General features: G+C 36.3%; 2 protein-coding genes across 29 annotated transcripts; one reads left to right on the top strand and one right to left on the bottom strand.

The window, feature by feature from the left end:
• Nucleotides 1–190: 190 nt before the first annotated feature.
• Nucleotides 191–10,649, bottom strand: LOC111317144 (histone-lysine N-methyltransferase SUVR5-like). 24 transcript variants are annotated; one of them, XM_089753283.1, is made up of 13 exons: nucleotides 9,871–10,202; nucleotides 7,837–8,393; nucleotides 7,201–7,503; nucleotides 6,987–7,097; nucleotides 6,360–6,470; nucleotides 3,102–5,990; nucleotides 2,588–2,749; nucleotides 2,065–2,181; nucleotides 1,892–1,995; nucleotides 1,665–1,802; nucleotides 1,291–1,378; nucleotides 783–897; nucleotides 191–628 (listed from the first exon to the last, which is right to left on the bottom strand). In XM_089753283.1, the coding sequence occupies exons 2-12, from the start codon at nucleotides 8,320–8,322 to the stop codon at nucleotides 790–792; spliced, it is 4,617 nt and encodes a 1,538-aa protein (XP_089609409.1). In that variant the 5' UTR covers nucleotides 8,323–8,393; nucleotides 9,871–10,202; the 3' UTR covers nucleotides 191–628; nucleotides 783–789. The 24 variants fall into 24 exon arrangements, with proteins under 24 accessions (XP_089609409.1, XP_089609413.1, XP_089609411.1 ...); XM_089753287.1 differs by having other exon boundaries at nucleotides 191–631; nucleotides 752–897; nucleotides 9,871–10,198; XM_089753285.1 differs by having other exon boundaries at nucleotides 191–631; nucleotides 9,871–10,198.
• Nucleotides 10,650–15,512: 4,863 nt separating this feature from the next.
• LOC111317143 (uncharacterized) lies at nucleotides 15,513–20,927 on the top strand. Of its 5 annotated transcripts, none has more exons than XM_022919509.2 (13): nucleotides 15,513–15,708; nucleotides 15,863–16,039; nucleotides 16,152–16,230; nucleotides 16,877–16,949; nucleotides 17,468–17,557; nucleotides 17,737–17,859; nucleotides 18,095–18,511; nucleotides 18,857–19,257; nucleotides 19,381–19,480; nucleotides 19,579–19,638; nucleotides 19,722–19,808; nucleotides 20,070–20,195; nucleotides 20,371–20,927. In XM_022919509.2, the coding sequence occupies exons 3-13, from the start codon at nucleotides 16,154–16,156 to the stop codon at nucleotides 20,671–20,673; spliced, it is 1,857 nt and encodes a 618-aa protein (XP_022775244.2). In that variant the 5' UTR covers nucleotides 15,513–15,708; nucleotides 15,863–16,039; nucleotides 16,152–16,153; the 3' UTR covers nucleotides 20,674–20,927. The 5 variants fall into 5 exon arrangements, with proteins under 5 accessions (XP_022775244.2, XP_089609875.1, XP_022775242.2 ...); XM_089753749.1 differs by having other exon boundaries at nucleotides 15,539–15,699; XM_022919507.2 differs by having other exon boundaries at nucleotides 15,645–16,039.
• Nucleotides 20,928–21,748: the final 821 nt, after the last annotated feature.

The raw sequence follows: 21,748 nt of genomic DNA, 5'->3' as shown, positions 1-21,748 counted from the left end.
AATCTAATCTTGCGAGTATCCACCAGGAAGAAAGTGAGTAAACCATCTGATCTAACCCCATGTTTCTAGTCATGTCATTTTTAATCAGTGAGCTTCTGACATTACACATACATGTGACAATTTCTTTCATTTACTAGTTGTTTATATGTCGTGATCGAGTAATGAAATAACTTGAATGAAGCAAGGCACAAAATAGAATTGCTCTAACTTTATACAATAGAGAGAAAACTTGAGAGAATGTCACAAATAAGGCTGAGGCACTACTATTACTACTACTACGAAAAAAGAGGCAATTCATGCATTACAAAATCTGTTTTCTAATATTCCTAGCCTAAGCTATCAAACTAAGAAATCCTGTACGATGGGGAAAAATGGAAAAAAATCTACAAGAAAAAGACAAAAGAGTGGGGGGAGATGAGGGGAGAATTTAAGAAAGAGATCCACCAATTACACTGCAAGCTTTCATCCCATTTCCTTGAAGCCCGTTTAGAAAGAAGAAATAGCGTAGGTACAATCTGTCTTGGTCGAAAATTCCGTATCGGAAGTTGCATGTTGTCTGGAGCCTGCTGAACTTCATTGCCGCTGATAGAGATTTGGCAGTTTATGCTTGCTTTAGTGCAAGAACCACCTGCTAAAAAGGTAGAAGTGTTCGCAATGAGACTGCCAGATTTAGTATTGTGACTTGCTTGATGGAGGTAGAGCTCCTATGTTTAGAGCTCTGTATCCTCATTTGTGAACTCAAAAAGCAAACCTTAGATGCCATAGGATCCCATAGTGCTTACTGAGGGTTTAGTAAAGGCGGCCCCGACACGCAGAAGCTCCACATTGACATGTATATCCTTGTCCAGGCAGCAGTTCATATCGATAGTCAAAAGTCAGTTCTTCACCCATAGCGATCTGCAAAATTGTTAAATGAAAGGATGGCAGGATTCAATACATGTAAAATACTAGAACAATAAAATTCTTTGATACATATATTTTAAAAGCAAATAAGAGTTTTTCTTTCTTTTTTCGATAACAAGAGTCTTACATAATTACTAATTATCCATAAAAAAAAAAAAGATAATGAATCCTAATTAGATTTGCACGGAAAAAGTCAGGAGATGCCTATTTGAAATCTTTCTTTCATCCAATTAAATTCTTTTTTCTTTGTTTTTGACAAATCACCCAATTAAACTCAGTCATATCATCTAACCCACAACATCTTCCACAAAACATTTTGAACCTTAGATCATTCTAGATTTCACAGATACAACAGATTTTTACACCACATAGTTGAGAAGTACTTACATCTTGACTGGCATAGAGACCAATGTGAGAGCGCTGACAATCCATGCTGTCCACAAGAACTTGATGATTCATAAGATTTGGCGAGCAACTGGGCAGAATTAAAAGGAAAGAAGATGAAGAAGTTCTCAGAAGTGAATCAATAGAAATTCAAGATTTCAAAGGTAGATCAGCAAAGTTGAACTTCATCACTTTGCCACACTAGTTAAATGCTAAAGGCCCTCTTACTTGTAATGAAAAAAAAAAGTGGTCAATATATTTAAAGCCTATGAATCCTAATGCACACAATTATCATGGCCAAGTTACAATTTAGAAATACCAGAATCAAGAGTATGGGAAAGCATTTCAGTATGTGAGCATATCAAGTATATCCTCACCTATGATTGATGAACCGAGAAACATTTCCATATTTGGTTGCATCAATAACATATCGGACCTGCCCTTCAATCAGTCTGCTCATATCATTGATATGAGAATCAACATTATACATGAAATTGAAACCATCCCTATCGTACCTGAAATCCAATCATATAGCCTATTCAAAATAAAGCATAAAAGCAAGCATAATGTGAAAACAGAAGTAAAAAAATCAAGAAAGTGAAACCTGGTAAGCCTATTGTTAGCCTCCTGCTCATCTAAGATCTCACCAACGTACTCACACACAAATGTGCCACTCAGAATTGGTTCACCAGCCCTAACTCCCCAGCCCTGAAGATCAACATGAAGCAATGTCAAAGGACAAAACTATAGAATACAACCAAAAGTTGAAATCATTACCTTATTCTCTGTTTTGAAGACTTCCAACTTCACTCGTACTCCATTTTGCAAAACCCTATTTGGACATGCTCTATTGCAGCTACACATGTGATTGCATTCATAGACAAGGTAGCCCTCCTGTACAGTTTCACAAAGGTTTAATCACAAGATATAAACCAGGATCAAAGAGAGCAGTAAGGATGCCAATCAGACTAACTAGCTATGTCTACTTGTCAAAAATGTAATGTTTTTGAATGGTGAAGATAAATAATTCTAAAAGAGGGGAAATTCATATTAGATGCTTACAAAAATCAAGTTGATAATGCACTCCTTGACAAGACTATTATAGACAATTCATTGAACGACAAGCAACAACAAAGACAAAAAGAAAAGTATCTTATTAAATGTTTAACAAGAGTCTTCAACCAAATAACAGCACATACACTTTTATATGTGATTTGAGAAACGCTATAAGCAAGTAGTAGCAAGATACGATGCTTTAGAGTGAAAATCATAATGATTGACAGAACAAGAATTAAAGTACCTCCAAGATAATTCGCCCTTTATCATCATATGGAAATCTGCCACGCATGGGTTTCCCATATATGTCTCTTGCATCTTCATAATCATTATCAAAGAGATATACATGATCACATGTCTCAGGACAGCATGTCGAATTAGAACAAGTGCAACCAAGCTGCAAACACTGAAACAATATATAAGTAATTAGAAGGAAAAATTACAAAAAAAAATTACAAAAAAAAATAAGAAACCTTTCCAAGCAATGTACAATTGTACCCCAACATGTGAGGGGTGAGATGAAAGCCCTCCAAAACAAGGATAATGCCTGTACTTGTCTTAAGAAATTGAATTTGATGGTATTATCAAACAAAACCCAGAAATATCCAGGTAAGGGTATTATCAGGTATCTTAAGAAGAACTTCTGGTGGTAAAGTCATTGTAACATGCAGTCAAAGTAACTTACATTCAGGCATAATTGTAAGGAATCTATATGAAGTAGCAATAGAGAAAAGGACATAATACAAATAAAAAGATACCTCAGAATCAAGATCAAGAGATTGATGAAGCAAAGATTTTGTAACATAAGTAAAGTTCTCCCAAGGCATGGAGGATCTAGCATTTTGGTCATTGGAACTATCACCTGAGATGTAAAGGAAATCAGATAAACCTTCATCCACTACACAAGCTACTGGAACTGATTCCTTCCCAAAGCTTATATCATTGCACAAGAGATTGGCCTTCTGCATGGGCCATTGTTTAAGATGCTGTGAATCAATGATAATATGACACTCATCCAGTTCCCATTCCTCATCTACATGATCCAATGGATCTGCTGATGGGTGGCCCCCAAAACCATTAGGAAGAGGTGTTAATGGGGACAGGAAATCTGGGTCCTTGTAAGGCTTACATCCATTTACACATACAAATTCCTCTTGGTGCCAATCGACTTGAATGTTATGCTCACTGCAAAGCTTGGCTGCCTTAAGGTAGATGCGTTCTGGTAAAATTCCATACTTCTCCTCCAATGAGGTTTTGAGGCTCACTTTGCAACAAGAAGAGCGAGCAATAGACAAAATGTCTAAGTTATTAGGTCGTGGTTTTGTTTTATGAATTTTGGAAAATAATATTTTTGCAAGGGCTGAGCACTGAAGTTCTGCTAATCTACCAAGATTTGCTGTCTCTGTTACACGAGGCTGTACACTAATGATATTAGTGTCAATCAACTTTGATGCCTGGAGGCGTTTTTTCATAGTTGCAGTTGCCCTGTTCCTGATCCTATATGACACTGCCCCCAGACCTTTCTTAAATCTAGGGTGGCTAAGTCTCCCAGATTTTAGTTTATAAGCATAATAACGAACCCCTCTCTTTGGGGGATGAGAGGTAGCTAAACTTGGTCCCATGTGAGCAGCCTGGTGGTGGCGGCCAAGATCAGGCAGCAAATCAAATTTCAAGCCGCAAAACCTGCAAATAAACTTTTGAAAACTGCCTACATTCTCTAAATTATTCTCCAAAGAAGTTGAATTGCCAAGATCAAGTTTCAGTGGAGATTCCTCACCCGCAGAAAGATTATGCTGTTGAGCAACCTTTGACAGTTTAAAATCAACAAGATGTGCTGACAGCACATGCAACCATAATTCCTCAGTATTGCCAAAATGGCTGCCACAGGGAATGCATCGGAGAAGCATGCACTGTTCAACAAATTGCACATGGTGTCTCTCCTGAACATGGGATTCCAAAACTTTCCTGTTTGTAAATGAATCCAGGCAGATTGCACAAGCATAACCTCTAAACAACCATTGTGCTTCCTTTTTATGATTCTCCATCCAGTGCGTGCCGAGCTGCTGGTCTTCAAGAAATTCCACCGAGCAAATTTTGCACTTAATGGTCTTGTCATCCTCAAAGCTATCGTTTATGGCCAAAGGCAAGGGAACTGGCTCTTCCACAAAAGAGGACAAGGGTGGAGCTTCGTTGCCAGTGAAACCCCATAACCTTTGGAGTCTCTCCTTTTCATTGTAAACCAACTTCATTAAAATTTCCCCAACTCTAAAATCTTTAGATGCTTCAGAAAGGGCCCACTGAAGTTGGACTTCCATAGGAACTGGGTTTCTTAGAGATAAAATACTTTTAAAGAGCTTGTAGAAAAGTTCACATGCTTGATGTAAATGCAATTTTTGCTCATGTGAATAGCAGTCCGTCAAAAGGTTTATAAACACTTCTTTGGATACTATCCTACTCTTACCATTCCTTGCACGCTTGAGCCAGCTTGGAAGGTGTTTATCACAGTATAATGAATGCCGCTTAGGACTTTCAGGACAAGGATCAAAACCATTATGGGAGTATAAGCCTATGCAATGCAGTAATTTTGTGCTGTCATGATCCTTACTGGAATGTTCAGTCTTCTCAACTAGGCTGTTTCTTCCCTGGAAAGCATCACCCTCAATTATTGACACTGGCTCCACTTGCAGGGGACTTTCACTGTCTCCCACCAAAACTATATCTCTGCAGTATGTGGTTTCTGAACTTGGAATAATCTCCCCATGCTTCCTTTTTTGTGTGTGCTCTGGAGAATGTGAGAAATTATTTGCATCATCTTTGGGTCTGTGCTTCTTGCAGAATGAGGAGCCATACAGCGACCGATGCTTGCATCTAGTGCCAAGCACAGTGGTACCTTCACACATTGGTGTATCAACAGGAGGAGTCACTTCTGTTTTGCCAGAGCTACCAATAAAACGAGAGGCCAAGTGCACACAACAATAAACATCGCCATCGTTGGCCCACCTCACACACTGCCTTCCCTTCGACTCTATAAATGCAATGCACTGCCGGTTTTTACTCCCAGTATCTATGAGTATCTTAGCAACTGCTTCATTCACAGGCGTCAATTCCACTTCTTTTGGCTGCACATGCAGAGTTGAAGTGCTCTTGACCTCTTCCCTTGGTGATGTAATTTCAACATCTTTCGTGTTGATGAGCTCAGAATGCCTTGCTTCAACCACAATATTATCCCATCTGTCAGTCAAATTATTTGATGTGTCCATCGGTGTGATTTCCTCCCTCTCATCTTCCTTTTTACAAAGTTCTGGTGTTGGCATATTGACATCTACAACATCTCGGCTACTAAAAAAATCAGAGTCAATTTCAACAGTCAATGTTTGGTCCGAACCATTGCTTTGCACTTGGGAGGCATGTGTCTCTGCACGACGCACTTCAAGCTTGGGCCTCTTTCTGCTAACTTGAATATTTGTGTTTGAGGGACCATCGCTGTTCCGATGATCCATATCTCCAGCAGTAGATACAGGATGAGACGTTGAGAACCATTTCATAACTTCATGCTTCCATGTTTTCCACTCAGAACCAAGTGTGGGCTGCACTGGTGCATCCCCAAGAGACCTAACATCATTCCATAGTATAGAATCAAACAATTCCTGAATCAAAGACAAAGAAAAAATGTTACTTTTATATCAAATTTACCATGCAATTGGCAGAACAGTCCCTGCCCCACTAGAAAGGAAAGTTGTGCAACTGATCCATGGGCCCTTGTTTGCCTTGATGGAATGTCAGGGTTAGCTGTAAAAACTTTACTTTCAAGCCCAAAGGTCAATGGAAGACGATATCTTTTTTTTTTTTTTTGGAGAGGGGGGAGGGGGGAAGGGAGGGAGGGTGGCAGTGAATTTTAGGTGACAAAATTTTGACAAACTTGGGCAAGCCATTTGTTATTCATAATTTCGAATCACATCCTATTCAAATATGCACTGATATTAACATAAATGGGGCAACCATGGAGTCAGACATACCTCCTTTAGCAATTCAATAGATTCAGCACTATGTGCATTCTGACATTGTTGTACCCATGAGTCAAAAGACTCTTGAAGCCACACAGTTCTTATGTATCGCAGCAATATCATCTGCAGAGAAGAGAAATGCTATCACTTACATTTTTTAATGCATAAGATGGAGGAGATAGAGATAGATTAGATAAAAGGCTATGGCGGAGATGGCAGTGTCGTTATGATATCACAGCATTCATTCAACTCACTTCAACAAAGATGAACTCAACAACTAAGGATTTGTGACCATTCAGATCCCTTAGGATGTATTCTCATATGATAACGACTAAAAGTCTCAAGAAAAAGGTGTAACGCTAAAAAACGGCGATTTTTATGAGTTTCTAATAAAAGAGTAATTTAATGTATTAAATTAAATCAACTTCAGGTTAAGAGCGCGGACGCAGTAGGGAAGCCCTTGAATTAATCTATGTTTCTTCATGTTCCTAATGCCTTCCACCTTATTTTCATTTATCCACAAGGTTCTACATATGTCAAATCATCCACATCACATGCTATTATTTGGTGCATTCATCATCTAATGCAGCTAGCTTTTCGGACATCTTATGAAGTATGTAAAGTAAGTGAAGGATTTACATTTTGAAGTTTCAAAAGCATCTTTCCAAGATCAGAATAACCAATGCAGCGTGAAGCCTCCATAGCAAATTCCTTCCAGACAATCACATTACGTGCTGTCTCTATCAAAGCCTACATAAGCAGGGTTAGAACTCTTGTAAGAAGAGAGGCGAGGAATTGAGGAAATATATTAAATATATAAAGATTAAAAAGACGAATAAGAAGAAAACAATACCTCACAATGAAACTGATCAATGATATTCAGCATGCCAACAGATAGCTTTTGCATTATGTACCGCCTTGCAACAGTCAAATCTCTAACCATTTTTAGTCCAACTTTATGACTCCTATATGCAATAGGCTGAGGGAACTCATTAATGGATCGAACAAGTAGCATGTCTGCCCAAGAATAATTCCTTGTGTGAGGGAAAAATATCACAAAATACTGCTTCCGATCATGAGTTGGTTTTGCTTTTAAAGTCGATAATGGCCAGTCAGCCCTTGCACATCTGATTCCAGCCTGCCATTTTCCTCTCCACTATACTTGGAAAAACAGAAGAGTATCAACACAAAAATAAATCCAGCATGTATTTTATCATCTAGCAAATAAAAGAATTAATAAAATGATAGTAAAATTTTTTAAATTAAGAAAAAAACAATTTTAACAAAATACTAGAAACAGGATTTCTATAGAGATATATTCAGATGGTATGATCTAGAGAATTTAAGAAGATAAATGGATAATGTGTTAAGTCACATAAACACACCAATTCCAAAAAATAAACAGTTGCTGTAATGCAAGTCAAAACCATAACCATTGGATAAAGATATGGTATTTCATGGAAATTAAAGCTAAAACAAGAAATGCTACCTTGACCCACAATGCCACAGATTCATCACGCTCTAGCCACTTGGGCTCTGAAAGAGACAACTCTCCTTCCCTGTTGTTGCTTGGTGATTCACTTTCAATGGTGTCAACTATTAAATGAGAGTTTTCAGAGGCCAAGTAATGTCCAGTGCAACAATTTTGTGTATTTGAATCATCATCTTCATAATCATGCGATCCACAAGATAATCTTTGGCCCTCTGTCTGACAATCATAACAAGAAGATCCACTATGGTGTTCTTCTGAAATTGGCAATTCATCCCTTGTGCCTTGACCTCCATCCTGTCTTTCCGCTGGATTCCCTTCCGCAGTTAGCAATAAGTCATCCATCCTACCATCTGCCACTTTAACACTTGTTCTATGTTCCAAACAATTAGATTCTACGTCATAAGTAAAACTCGTTCCTGAACTCTGTTGAGCACAATCAGAATCAGCAACATACTGAACACCAGAACAGGGGAGCACTTCCATGATTCAAACTGAAATCTCTAAAGCAATATAACGTGCACATGAACATCGATTATCCCCCCAAAGTTACTTTCCTGTCCAAACAAAGCTCATCCATGCAAGAGTAAGATGAGACAAAAGAAACATTGTCAAGGATATATACTGAAACCTGAAAAAAACAATAAAAAAAAAGATAGAGAACTATACGATACAGTATAGGCAAGACTTAAAAGAAAGATGGAACAAAGATACCAGCTACAAATGAGCATGACATGTAAAACGCACAGATAGGGCTTAATAATATGCATGAGTGTACTTCATGTAATTTAAAGGAAACACTCAGATCCTGCTGTAGACTGAAAACATAGGGCTTAATGCATGATGCCATTCAGCCATGGAAAAGTCCTTCATAAGCAAGCATCTAGATAGGCGTTAAATGATCGGCTTAATCTCAATCACTGTATTACGTTACTTATTTCACTCTATTTATGATTTTAAAGAACATAAATCTTCTAGGAAAGCAAGTGCTAAAGCTAGAGGCCTTTAGTCAGCATTAAATTCATTTCTAAAACATCCTGGATTAAGTACAAAATTTACTTGAATCCATGCAGAATTTTAATCATTCCTGTACATCCCATTTCCAAACGAACCCGCACTCTCTATTATTATCAACCATTTCATTTTGAGTTTGATGCAATAAATACAGTAAAGTGACAATCATCTTTTCAATAGAAATTAAATAGGCTGTCCTCGTGGAATAACTGAAAAATAAAACCAATTGCCTCAACATTCTTATCAAACCAGGGAAAAAAATTCCAGAAACTTAACGGCACCTTTATTTTATAATAATTATTAATTAGTATAATAAAAATCCATTTAGGTTTTTTTTTTTTTTAATTTTTATCAAAGTGTATGGTTCCTGGCGAAACCAAAGCTATTTCACCAAAGAAAAACTGCAGCATGGCTAGACCCAGATCTTAAAATCCATCTCAAAAGCCACAATTCCAGAGATCATTAGCTAAAACCCCAAAAAAACAAGACCCAGGAAGAGAATTGTCACAAAACCCTAGCAAAATCAACAAATTTCATCATTCATTCATCTGTCATAACAATAACCCAAAACAAAAACCCTTTTTTCATTAGATCCACATGATGTAAAAACTCCAAAACCAGATAATCAAAATGGTGACAACATGGTAGGTGGGTCCAAATTCCAGATCATATAAGAAAGATATATAACCCTCAAATCATATAACAGGCAGCTAAGTACATAAGAACAATTAATATCCAAAAATTTTACTAAACTTAAGAGAAGGGAAATGGTTCATTACTTTTAAGATAATGGGTTTTTTTGGGCGGAGTGGAGGGGTAAGGTATGTAATTATACAAATATTTAGGGCATAGCAGCATGAAAGAGCACAGCAAGAGCAGCTAGGTCACAGAGAGAACCATAGAATTAGAAATTGACTGCAAAATGTGACATACATAAAATGCATAACATAAGAAAACGTATATAAGCCAAACTTAATTGACAGATGAGATAAGGATAAAGGGGTGGCTAATGTATTTTACCTTCTATATATAAAGAATTAAAGGAGGATCACCCAATTTTTTTCCATGGTTGTTGGTTGTTTTGGTTAGGCAAATGGAATTGGAGAAAGGGTTTTTTTTTTTTTTCGAGTTTAGGTGTTGGGGAGGCTGGGGTTAGAGTCTAGGAATAGATAGATAGATGTAGTTCGTGACTCGTGATATGGGGAATTGGGCATGTCCCCGTGGCCAAAATCGAAATGGAGAAAGAAAATTCAAGACAAAGAAATTAATGGCAGTAGCAGTAGTAGTGACAAGAGATAAGAAACACAACAAAGCAACAGAAAAAAAAAAAAAAGTGTACGTGGATGTTGCTCTAACTGAAAAGACTTCTAAACATATAAGAAGACCAAACTCAAACAGGGTTTGGTCTGTTTTGGCCTGTTTGTGTTCTGTTTCTAACTTGGGTTAGTGTCGAGGGTCAAAATCTAAAAAAAAAGGCTTTGGGTGTTTTTCTCTTTTTTTTTTTATATATAATAATTTAACAAATACAGGCAAGAGAGGATCAAGGAAATAGGTCTTTTTTGGGGGGAAGATATGAAAATTTTGGGGCTTTGGGGTGGCTGGGGATGATCGTGAGAAATTGGTGAAGATGAAAATTAATGTGATACAGAGATTTCAGATTTGATTTCCAAGGTTTATAGTTGTAAGCAGTAGCCATCGAGATGCGAAAACGAGGTGGCAAAGCCTACACAAAACAGGGGGCTCCTTTGCCCCTGCGGCTTGGCCCTTTCACAGATCGGATAAGACCCACCTGCCTCCATGGTTACAGTGGTTATGCTGTTATTCGCTTTAATTTCAACCTTTACATTTTCATTACAGATTTCTTTTCCTATAAATTTTTTTTTACACGAAAAAAAGAGAGTAATCATACAATTTTGTTGTTGATCGTCGGATATCCTTCTTCGCCCAATACCATTCACTCAGGAAAATTAATCTAATTCTAATCTATGAAACTTTCTTTTTGATATATGAAACTCTAATTTTGGTCAATCAGCATTTGTGTATGAATCAAAGGTGAGAGGAAATCAAGCCGCAGCTTGCTTGAAGACTTGGAGAGGTTAAAAAAAGACGAACCCATTCCGGCTGTCTTCAGCCTTGGACAGTTGATGTCATCTTGCTGACTAGGCCAATGCCTCTTTTATGTCTTCATAGGCCCGTTAAGCAGAGTCTTTTGGATCTTAAAACTTCAGCCCAATCAATAAAACAACGAGAATAAGATAAGATTAAATCAGTCTAAACTGATTTATTTATATTTTGATTTAATAAACTCATGAAAAATTACCTTGTTAAAGCTTCTTAGCAAATTAGAACTTGAAACAATTAAGATAAAAGCAAACTCTTTTACCACTCGAGAAACATCCGATTGTTTCATGTATACCATTTTTCAATTGCTTTTGGATCCCTTTATTCTATTATCTTCCTTTGAGAAAGCTTAAATCTAAAGAGAAAGATAATCTGCTTCAAAAGAGTTGAAAGTCACATAATTAGATTTTATTCTGCTTGTTTTACCATTTTATCAAAATTAGTGAAGCAAGAAATGTTTAAAATAGATCAATGAGACAAGTTACATTATTTGGGCTTAAAACAGGTTTTACTAGGCTTCTTTACAAAGGGCAATGGTTCTTAAATCTTAACTTGTTAAGCATTTACTAGCACATAAAAAGTAGTATAAAAGAGAAAAAGAAAATGATCATAGATTGATCTTAGTCCATGAGACATGCTTCAGCACATGACAAGTACTACATAGGCTAAAAAGGGCGCCTTGTTGTGGACCTTGGTAGGTACTGTTGCTTTGTATTTTTTCAAATTTTGAAGCTCATTGATTGGATGTACCAAGGAAATTGAAGAAAGGAAACCAACAAATCTTAGATATGAATGGGATTTCATTGCCTGAATGTTCTTGATTTATACTGCATTGTACCCCATTGTGGGGATTAGGAACATGACAACACAGATAAATTATAGGACCTTGATAATGATTTAATGGATGATTTATCTGCAAAGAAAAACAGAACAATGACATATTGCAATTGAATGATATTGATCAAGTCATGATTAATATTGCATCAATTTTTCTTTTGGATTTTGGACCATCCCATATGTGTGTGAGAGAGAGAGATGCCTGTTTCTGGTTATCATTGCCTGATTGGCATTGACTTCCTTGTCCAATTGTCTTTGGAAAGTTCTTTTTTGCTGTCATAATTGTGGGATTCTACACCTTCCCCATTTCCCTAACCACAACTGCCACAACCTTGTAACACTCCCTCCCCCACCCCAATATGGCCATAAGGGCTTTAGCCCTTTCCATTTTCCCTCCCCACTATACATACACTGCCAAATTACTCCCCCTTTCTCTATCTGTGTCTCTCTTCTTTAACCAATATTAATGGACATTTTCTATGGCTTTTGTGGTTTTGTTTGGCCAACTCAAGGCACTTTTTAGTCCCCCACTCTTTGAGGTTTTTGACAGATGCAGTGGGAGTCTCAGATGTATAAGCATGCCTTTTGAATTTTGAATCAAATTTTGCAGATTATTATTGTTTATCTGAATTGTCCTTTTCTTCTTATGTCCAAGCAAATGGCAAAGCCGGTTTTGTATGCAGAATAATGCTAACTACAAATGTATTTTGAAAATTTCTGCCTCCATGCATGCCATTTGCCAGTGCTAATGACTGCTGTAACTGTCTAAGAGATGGTTATAGATTTTTATGATTAGCTATATCTGAACAACAATTTATACCAGGACAGATTGACAGATTGAGTTATAATTTTGTTTCCAAAAGAAACAAAAACAAGCACCTGAGTAGCAGTCCTTAAAAACTGTTTCCTGAATTTTCCAGGTTTCCTTTCAAATTCAAACACATTTTGTTTTCATTTCTAATTTGTCTTCTTTGATCACTTCAGTTTAATATTATAGTAAAATATTCCTTGACTAGTGCAAATTTGCTGTAAGTGCATGATGTTACTCACCAACTTCTGATAATTGATTTTCAAGTTTCAACTCCCCCTCCAGATTAACTATCCTGCATCTTGAATAAAACCTGATTCAAAAACCCTGAAGACATTTGGGTATCTAGCCTAATCTTGTGCTTATAAACTGACAACTTTTGTAGAGAAATCTCCGGATTGCATCATGATTCATGCATGGAACTATGAGCCTGTTAGATTAGGGGATGTTATTTTTTGTAATCCACAATTAAAGAATGTTATTAGTACAACTCGATAATTTCATTTATCAATGCAGTATGTCTGTCAGTTTCATTTGAAAATTTGATTCTCTTCACTTGCTCTAAAACCAAATATAATTTGCTTGTTTTTTTTGGTACTGTTATATTTTTGTCATTGAGAAGCAACCCATCTGACTTGTACAAAAATCTCGATAATAAGATAAAACAGAAGAAGTTTCATTTGTTTATTTATTGGGACTGCTAAATTTGCAGCCCGTCGCTGATGGAGCTTAAAATATCAGAGATACAGATAGCTCCAAATCCTGGCTCTCTCTCATCGACCCCAATGGAAGAATCACTTGGCAAAGCTAATATAAGAATTTTAAGCGTACAATTTAAAATCAATTGATAATAGATATAAAATATTAACTTTGAATATAAAATTCTAAGATTTAATAAATGCGTAATAGACTCATGATTTGTAAATTAAACACAAAGTATTGACTTATCACATAACAAATTTAAAATAAATATTAAGATAATAATTATATAATAAAGTTTTGATTAAATATTCAATCTAAAATCAATTGAAAAAATAAATAAAGAGATCAATTTGAATATAAAATTATAAAAAATTTAAAATTTAAGTGGATATCTGCATTTAACATAGCACAAGTAAATGATGATGTTAAATAGCATTGCTTTCATGATTTCATAATCATTAATGCTTCTCAAAGTGTATTCTCTCACATTCATCTGTCATTGTAGAAATTAGCAGCAACCAATTGATATAACAGAAATAGCCAAAATTTTCAATTAATCTATGAGCAATCCTTAACCCTGAAGTTTAATCATACTAAAACATTCTTTTTCTTCAAGCTACCTTGCTTATTATACTCTTTTGTTTATAGACTAGGCTTTTGGATTTTTCTGCAATTCAATAGAAAAAGGTGTCAATTAAACAATTATTAATAAGAAAGTTTTTCAATAGGAAAACTCTCACTCTCTCTCCTTCCAAGAGAGACTTGACCACCTTACATTACATACAACCCCACTTTTTTACTTTTGTATTGATCTTGAAAAAGGTTTTTATAATTTTATGGATTCTATGACAAAAGTTAGTGTCTTTGATACTGAAGGACAATCTGGGTATCTGGCTATGCCCCTCTTTTGTATGCCCCTATTTTCTTCAAAAGAAATGTAGACAAAGTGAAACCCCACAAAACCTCATTTTTAAGTATCCAATGTATCTTTTAAACTTCACCTTTCATCCTTTTGAGGTGAGAGCCTGCTTTTGTTTTTAACCTTACTATTGTCAGCAATTTACATTTGGACATATATAAAACAAGTTCTTGATCAGTGTTCTTAATCCTTTATATTTGGAAGGACTTGCTTGAGACTGTTTCTTCTAATTAATAAATGGATGTAAAATTATGGGATACATGTTTGATGATATAATCAAATGGCAGTTTGCCTGATAGCATAAATTATTTGCTAGAGTATTGTTTGTAGATTAGTTGAAAAACTAACTCAAATACAACTTTTCCAAGTGGATTAAAGCAATCTGTAATCTTTTAGTTGAAACATTTTAACAACTAATCAAACTAACCATCATTTCACCTATGTTAAGCAACCATTTTAACACGGCAATGATGATTTTGTTGATTGAAAGAAGTTGCTTGATTTGCCAATTGTGAGATTGTCATATATATACATGCGATAGGCTGCTATATTCAAATTTGTGTCAAACCAGTTGGTGAATGGTGATGCACCGAATTCAAGCAAAGTGCGGAGCTAACTTCATGGCTAAAGTGACCTTTTGCTCTTTTCAGATTTTGTTGAGAAAAGATAGTTGTTAGCTAGGACAAGAAATTCTGGTGGCAAGATTTCTATAGCTGGTCTGCAGTTTTGGCTTATTACTATAGTAAGCCTAAAAATGAAATGACCAGCAAATGTATTTGTTTTCCAAAGACAAACCATATCTCACTGTAATAAACAATAACAATGCATAAATAAAAAGGTAAATTGAGATAACTTGATAAAGGAGAGGATCAAGTTATACATCCACTTAGCTGGTTGACTTTTTAGTGCTCTATTCCAGACATGTAATAGAGATTTGCTCATTAAAATTTTGCCAAATTAATGTAATTTTTGGGCAATTAGAAAGATTCTGATAACTACCCATCTCTCTAAAATTATTCCTAAGTTACATTTATGAAACTGAATGGATAGTGTGATGCAAATTACAATGGATAGTAGCAGTATGAGACAGGGCAGCAGGGTAGGTCACCAACTCCCACTTGCTTTCTGACAATGGAAAAATTGTGAAAATTGAGGTATCAACAAATAAATGCTTCTGTAGACTAAATTTCTTTTTATAAACTCTAAACAGTCATAGCCAGTATTTATCTTCCTATCATTTGCCTACTTTAGACATCTGGTTGAGTGAAGAAAACTGTCCACTTTTGGACATTTGACCAATTGACATCAAGTGGGTGTATAGACTATAGAGTGTCAAAAACAAAGCTTGCGTGCTTATGCCAACTTTCTTCTTCCCTTAAAAGCCCACGAGCTGGTTTTACACCCTTTAAGGAAAAAAAAAGAAACAGGCTCTCCTCACTGCAAAAGCCATCTGATTTATAGAGTGAGTGAAGTGAGTACCTTAGAAATGAGAAACACTGGTCAAAGGCCAAAATGTCTATATGTTTTTTAGCCGTGTTTGTTGGTTTTTAGTCGAAAGCATTTTCAGTCCTCTGCTAAGTTTCATGCTGTTTTAGGCAGCAAAATGATCACTTTTTGCTTTGTAGGTAGTTCCTGGAAGTCCCAGTACTCTTAAAAATGCGAGAAGACATGTTAAGTCTTGGAGTGTAATCACGGGTCTCTGCGAACCCACTTGGCCGCTCTCTTTTCACAATTGTTTACCTGGTTCATACTCCTCAGACCCCTTCTGGTGTTCCCTTGTTTTTTCTCTTAGAGCATAATCGGTAGAGGCCTCTACTTTGTTCCATTTTCTGCTGTCCTTGTTTCAAACTAATGTTTTATTTTTGGCTTTTCTGTTCAGTTATAAACAATTTGTCTGTGATAATGTTTTCTCAGTGATGGGATTTCAAGGCAGTGGAGAAAGTAAAATGTTGGGATTGATAGTGACATCATCAAGACACAAGCGTTCAAAGAGGTGACTGTTCAAAATCTTTTTTTAGTTTGCAGTCACCTTTGTTTTACTTTGATGTTAAGATTTTCTCTAACTGGAAGGAGTTCTGAGATGGGTTTGCTCAAGAAAACTCGGAACTTTGAGCATTTAAAGAAGTAGAAAACCTGAAGAGGCATTTGCATATTCTCCTTTATTAGTTTGTTTGGTCGGACATTAAATGTTTTTTGTGGTCCTGATGGAGTAACAAGGGGGAGTTTTTTAAATCATGGAACTGCTTGAAATTTGGCTTCTGCCATCAAATGTTTCTTTTCTTTGCCTAAGATTTGTTGACCATCCTTTTTTTCTTTTTTTTTTTTCATTTTTTCAATCTTTCAAATTTCGTTTTGATGATAACTTTTGCATTTAATAAGTCATAAGTGAGTTACTTTAAGGCAAATGAAAACGTTTTTGAGATATGCAGTAAATGATAGCTAAGTGGACCACTGGTACAGGTTGAGGAATGACAACCTTGGTCTTCTTGCTTATACAAATATGCGAGAAAAGTTATCTTATTGCTTTAGTTTTGCAAAATTGTCATGAGACGGCTACGAATTGCAATGACATTCTTCAAATCCTTCCTTTTGCAAATTTTATCTATTGATTCTTGGCGCTTGATTTCGTCACATAGCAGCTTTCCTGATAAGAAAAGAGTTGAGAGGGATGGCTTGGGTAGTCCCCTTGAAGCAGCAACTCGTATAAAGCTGGTAATTCATTCCTTTTTTCCTGTAACTCATAAAGTACTTTGTAAGCTATTATTTTTCTATAGTTGTTTGGAGAGCTTAAAGTATAATGATTTGATTATCTTATTGTGTCTTTTACTAATGACATTTTTCTCCTGCATCCAATGTAAAGTATATAGCTTATTACTAGGATCTCTTTTTCACTTCCCTTTATCACTTCTTTTCTTTTTATTTCTTCCTTTACCTCTTCATTGCTACATATGATGGTTTGTAAGACATGGTTCAAGGTGTGAATCATATTTTGAAATTATTTGATACAAATCAGTCTTTCAGCCCTAAATCTAGATAGAGCTGAATAAAAATGATTGTATGTAATTTATGCCTGAAAAACTGGGATATAAGGCATTGTTTAGCTGTGTTTAGTGTCTCTTGCTAGACTAATTATTTGAGATTAATGACATAATACTCATCCTAAATTTTAATCTGCTCCGGAAGAATATTTTTCCATTGGCCTAGGGTCTGACTTGTATTATCTGTACCAGGATATGAGGCACTTGAAGGACTCTGTCAAAACCCAGGAGAAGCAATCTCCCACTCTCAGCACTGAAGTCCAAAACTCTTTGAAGCAAGAGGTATGGAACTGAACCTGTTTTATCATTGTTGTCATCTTTGGATATCTCAGGGCTTGAATTTAATTTGAGAGTGGCCCGGTTAGGTCTTTTATGACCCAATATTAGGCTACAGCTCACAAGTTACAAGGTTCTATTGCTCTTATGATTTTTTGTTTTCTTTCAAAAAATCTTTTGTGCAGATTTTACAGCTTGAGAAAATATTACAAGATCAATTTGAGGTTCGTCGTGCCTTAGAAACAGCATTGGGTTATAGAACTTCCTACCATTATGATACAAATGAAACATCAGTGTCCATAACTAAGGTAGCTCCTCTAAATTCTTATTTCTCTGGGAAATAGGAGTTTATTGTTTCTCTTCTTCTTCTTGGTTTTTTAATGACATCAGTTCCTGCGCTGCTGCTTCTAGGCTTAGTAGACAATTGAATTCTCATTTATGCCAATGCTTACCTTAGAATTTAGTTGCTTGACTCTACTTTTAGCCTTTTCATTTTACATTCTTGATGTCAGCCTCTTGACGGTTGACACTGCTTTTCTGCAGCAAGCTACAGAGTTGATCAAGGAAATTGCTGTGTTAGAGTTGGAAGTCGTATATTTGGAACAGCACCTTCTCTCTTTGTATAGGAAAGCCTTTGATCAACAAGTGTCTTCTATATCACCACCTAAAAGGGATGAAAGGTTAAAATCAACAGTAGATGCCCCAAGAGAGAGATTTTCAGAAGTTACAAGACCTGATGATGCATCCAAAGTTGAAAATTCAGCTGCCCAGTCTCGTTATTGTGACAATTCATACAAGGAGCATAGTGGCATTGGAGAAGAAAAACTATTAGATTCTGGTGTTCATCGCTGTCATTCCTCACTATCACAGTGTTCAGTGTTTTCAAGCAGGACTTCTCCTCCAGATGATACTTTGGCTAAAGCTGTACGTGCCTGTCATTCACAAGATTTGTCGATGGAGGTAACTTAACTTTAGCATATAATCTTCTCATAAAATTTGTATATCTTTGTATTTTACATTTTTGGTTAATTACTGGTCATTTTACATCATAGTAAAGCGTTACGTCATTCAGTTTTTTCTGGAAAACTGATGAGCAATGGCTTAGGTAGTTTACCTTCAGTTGGTTTTTGGGATAAATGATCACAAAGGTCTCCATGCTTGAGGGTGATGTAGTTCTATCACCATCATCCCATTTCGATTGTATCCACAAGTGAACAAATTAAATTTATGGGAGAATGATCTCTTCCTATGATACGTATGGCAATTTGAGGTTGTGGAATGTAACTTTTGCTTGGTTATCTACAGCATTCTCAGAATGCATTGAATATAATCAGTCTGGCTGAGCTTCTTGGCACTCGCATTTCTGATCATGTTCCAGAGACACCAAACAAGCTTTCTGAGGATATGGTCAAGTGCATGTCTAGTATATATTGCAAGCTTGCAGATCCACCTTTGATCCAAAATGGCTTTTCTTCTCCCAATTCATCCATGTCACCAGCCAGTGCTTTTTCTCCACAGGATCAGCATGACATTTGGAGTCCGGGGTTTAGAAATAATTCATCTTTTGATGTACGGTTAGATAACCCTTTCCATGTGGAAGGTCTTAAAGAGTTTAGTGGACCATATAGCACAATGGTTGAGGTGTCATGGATTTTCAGAGATAGTCAGAAACTGGGTGATGTGGAACACTTGCTACAGAATTTCAGGTGAGTCTTTCTGACATGCAATTGTCAAAAGAACCTGTTTCTGATGATGTGAGGATCATCTAAGCAACATTAGATCTGCGCTCCTCTAGCAGCTTTTCATGTGTTTGTCAAATTCTGCTATAGGTTACTTATCTGTCAACTTGAAGAAGTGGATCCTCGGAAGTTGAAACATGAAGAGAAGCTGGCATTCTGGATAAACATACACAATTCATTAGTGATGCATGTAAGTGTTCTCATCGATAAAAAGAATCATCTGTTATAGTGTTGGCTCCAATTTTAAGGCGACAGACTGTATTCAGTCTTTCTGTTCTTCCATAATAGGCATTTTTGGCTCATGGTATTCCACAAAATAATGTGAAGAGACTCTTTCTACTGTTGAGGGTAAGAATAACCTATCTCATTGTTGCCTCTTAATCCATGAAACTACATTGATATTTGTTATCTTATACTCATGTACTATTTAGGCTGCATATAGCATTGGAGGTCACACCATCAGTGCAGATACAATACAGAGTTCCATCCTTGGATGTCGTATGCCTCGTCCCGGACAGGTAGATCTCAAGCCTCATCTTTCCTGTCCTTGATTTTTATTCTTTATTTACTTAAGATTGTTGAAGATCTTGTAGAGACATCCATGAACAATATTTCTGCTCGGCCGTCTCTTTGTCAAAGAAAAAGAAAGGCAGAGGGAATTTGTCAATTATTTCACCTGAGACGCGACAAAGCATTTAGTTTTACTTTTAATATTCCCAGTGAGCTTGATTTAGGTCATATTTTGCGGTGGTGCTGATAAATCTTTCTCCTGCTTGTAGTGGCTTCGGTTATTTATTTCAAGGGCTAAATTTAAAACTGGAAATGAAAGACAGGCATATGCAATTGAACATCCAGAACCTCTTTTACACTTTGCACTCTGTTCAGGAAACCATTCTGATCCTGCGGTACTATATCATCTTTGATCTGTGTTTTTTCCTTACTGTTTTCACCAATGATAGGATGTCTAAGAACCAGTTGAAAGATGCTAATTTCCGAGTTTGCCTTGATAAAGTTTCCGTGGTGTTTTCTTTTGCATATGGAAATTATCAGCCTTCTTATTATATTTGTTCTTTTCTTTAGGTTCGTGCCTACACGCCAAAAAGGGTATATCAAGAGCTGGAAACTGCAAAAGAAGAGTACATCCGGGCTACATTTGGCGTCCGCAAAGACAAGAAAATTCTGTTACCAAAGATTGTAGAGTCATTTGCAAAGGATTCTAGTTTGTGTCCAGCTAGTGTCATCAAAATGATCCAACAATCATTGCCTGAATCACTTCGTAGGAGTGTTAGAAAATGTCAGCTAGGAAAATCCCGCAAGATCATTGAATGGATTCCTCACAATTTTACCTTTAGGTATCTAATATCTAAAGAATTAGTAAGATGATTGCCAGTATGCATCAATGCATGGTGCTTGGGCATGATGCATTTTTCAAGCATTTTCATTTGGAAGATTTCACAATTTTCCTTGTATAAAGTAGAAAAGAAAAGGGAAATGGTAGGATATTACGATGCTGCATCTTTTGTAATGTATTGTCATTATGATGTGTCATACAATAGGGAGAGAATAAATGATTTCTGTAATGTGCATTGAGGTTTGTATATAGTTTTGGTGTGATCTCTCCCTTGATTTACCCCAAATACTTGCTCATTTCCATGCTTATTTGCCGGTATCAAAACGAAATATAGTATATTTGCCATAAACATGTTTATGCCATACATTTACAAGTTAAACTTATTGTGATCAGAGAAACCATATATTCTGACAGGAATCCTGTCAAAATGTTGACTAGAATGCTTCATAAAAGTTGTCAATTTCACTAACCAATAATTCTTCCATGTTATACTTGAACAATTAAATTATGCTGCTAAAACAAACAGAAGGAAAAATGTAAACCTTTTCACAACAACAATTATTGGAGTTACTTAGGATCCAAATTATTAGTGTTTCCCACCTTCCCTGCTTACATCCAGTACTAGAGACTAAATCAACCGACCCTCTCAGCTTTCTAGTATGGCCTCTCTCCTACAAAATTTCCAGGAGGATTATAGAAGCAAATAGTTAAACTAATTTGGTCCTTGCATGCAGCTTGTGCGCACCCCAGGTCCGAAGAGTTCTTCCAAACCACTGGCGTGTAAACTCCACACCTACGATTTGGTGCACAAGAATTGCTGGCATAGCTGTAGTAATTCTTCTCTTTTACCCGCGTATCCACTGCCGTGCGCGAAGTCATGGCTGCTCCACTACCCCATAACTGGTTAGCTCCATACTTGTGATCTGAGGTTTGCTGACAAAATCTAAGGTCTAACGAGATCAAAACGGATAATATTTTATAAGTTAGTGCAAACTGTAACAATCTAACCTATAATAATATTTTATAAATTGATATGATAGTACTTTATAAGTTGATATAGACTATGACAATTAGCTGGTGAAAACTGAAAAGTATAAATGAACAAAA

This window comes from Durio zibethinus, chromosome 24, assembly GCF_047325235.1.
Source record: "Durio zibethinus cultivar Kanyao isolate XHJ-2024 chromosome 24, ASM4732523v1, whole genome shotgun sequence".
Lineage (NCBI taxonomy): Eukaryota > Viridiplantae > Streptophyta > Magnoliopsida > Malvales > Malvaceae > Durio > Durio zibethinus.
This window is presented reverse-complemented; position numbering and strand designations above follow the sequence as displayed.

Bases quoted from the DNA above. Each gene is read 5' to 3' on its own strand.
- LOC111317144 (XM_022919514.2), bottom strand. From the start codon at position 8,322: ATGGAAGTGCTCCCCTGTTCTGGTGTTCAGTATGTTGCTGATTCTGAT. The intron at 7,098-7,200 runs GTATTGTTTTCT...CTGCTTATGTAG, and splicing joins TTGATCAGTTTCATTGTGAG to GCTTTGATAGAGACAGCACG. The intron at 1,803-1,891 runs GTTTCACTTTCT...ATTGGATTTCAG, and splicing joins GCTAACAATAGGCTTACCAG to GTACGATAGGGATGGTTTCA.
- LOC111317143 (XM_089753747.1), top strand. From the start codon at position 16,782: ATGAGACGGCTACGAATTGCAATGACATTCTTCAAATCCTTCCTTTTG. The intron at 17,860-18,094 runs GTAGCTCCTCTA...GCTTTTCTGCAG, and splicing joins CATCAGTGTCCATAACTAAG to CAAGCTACAGAGTTGATCAA. The intron at 18,512-18,856 runs GTAACTTAACTT...GGTTATCTACAG, and splicing joins CACAAGATTTGTCGATGGAG to CATTCTCAGAATGCATTGAA.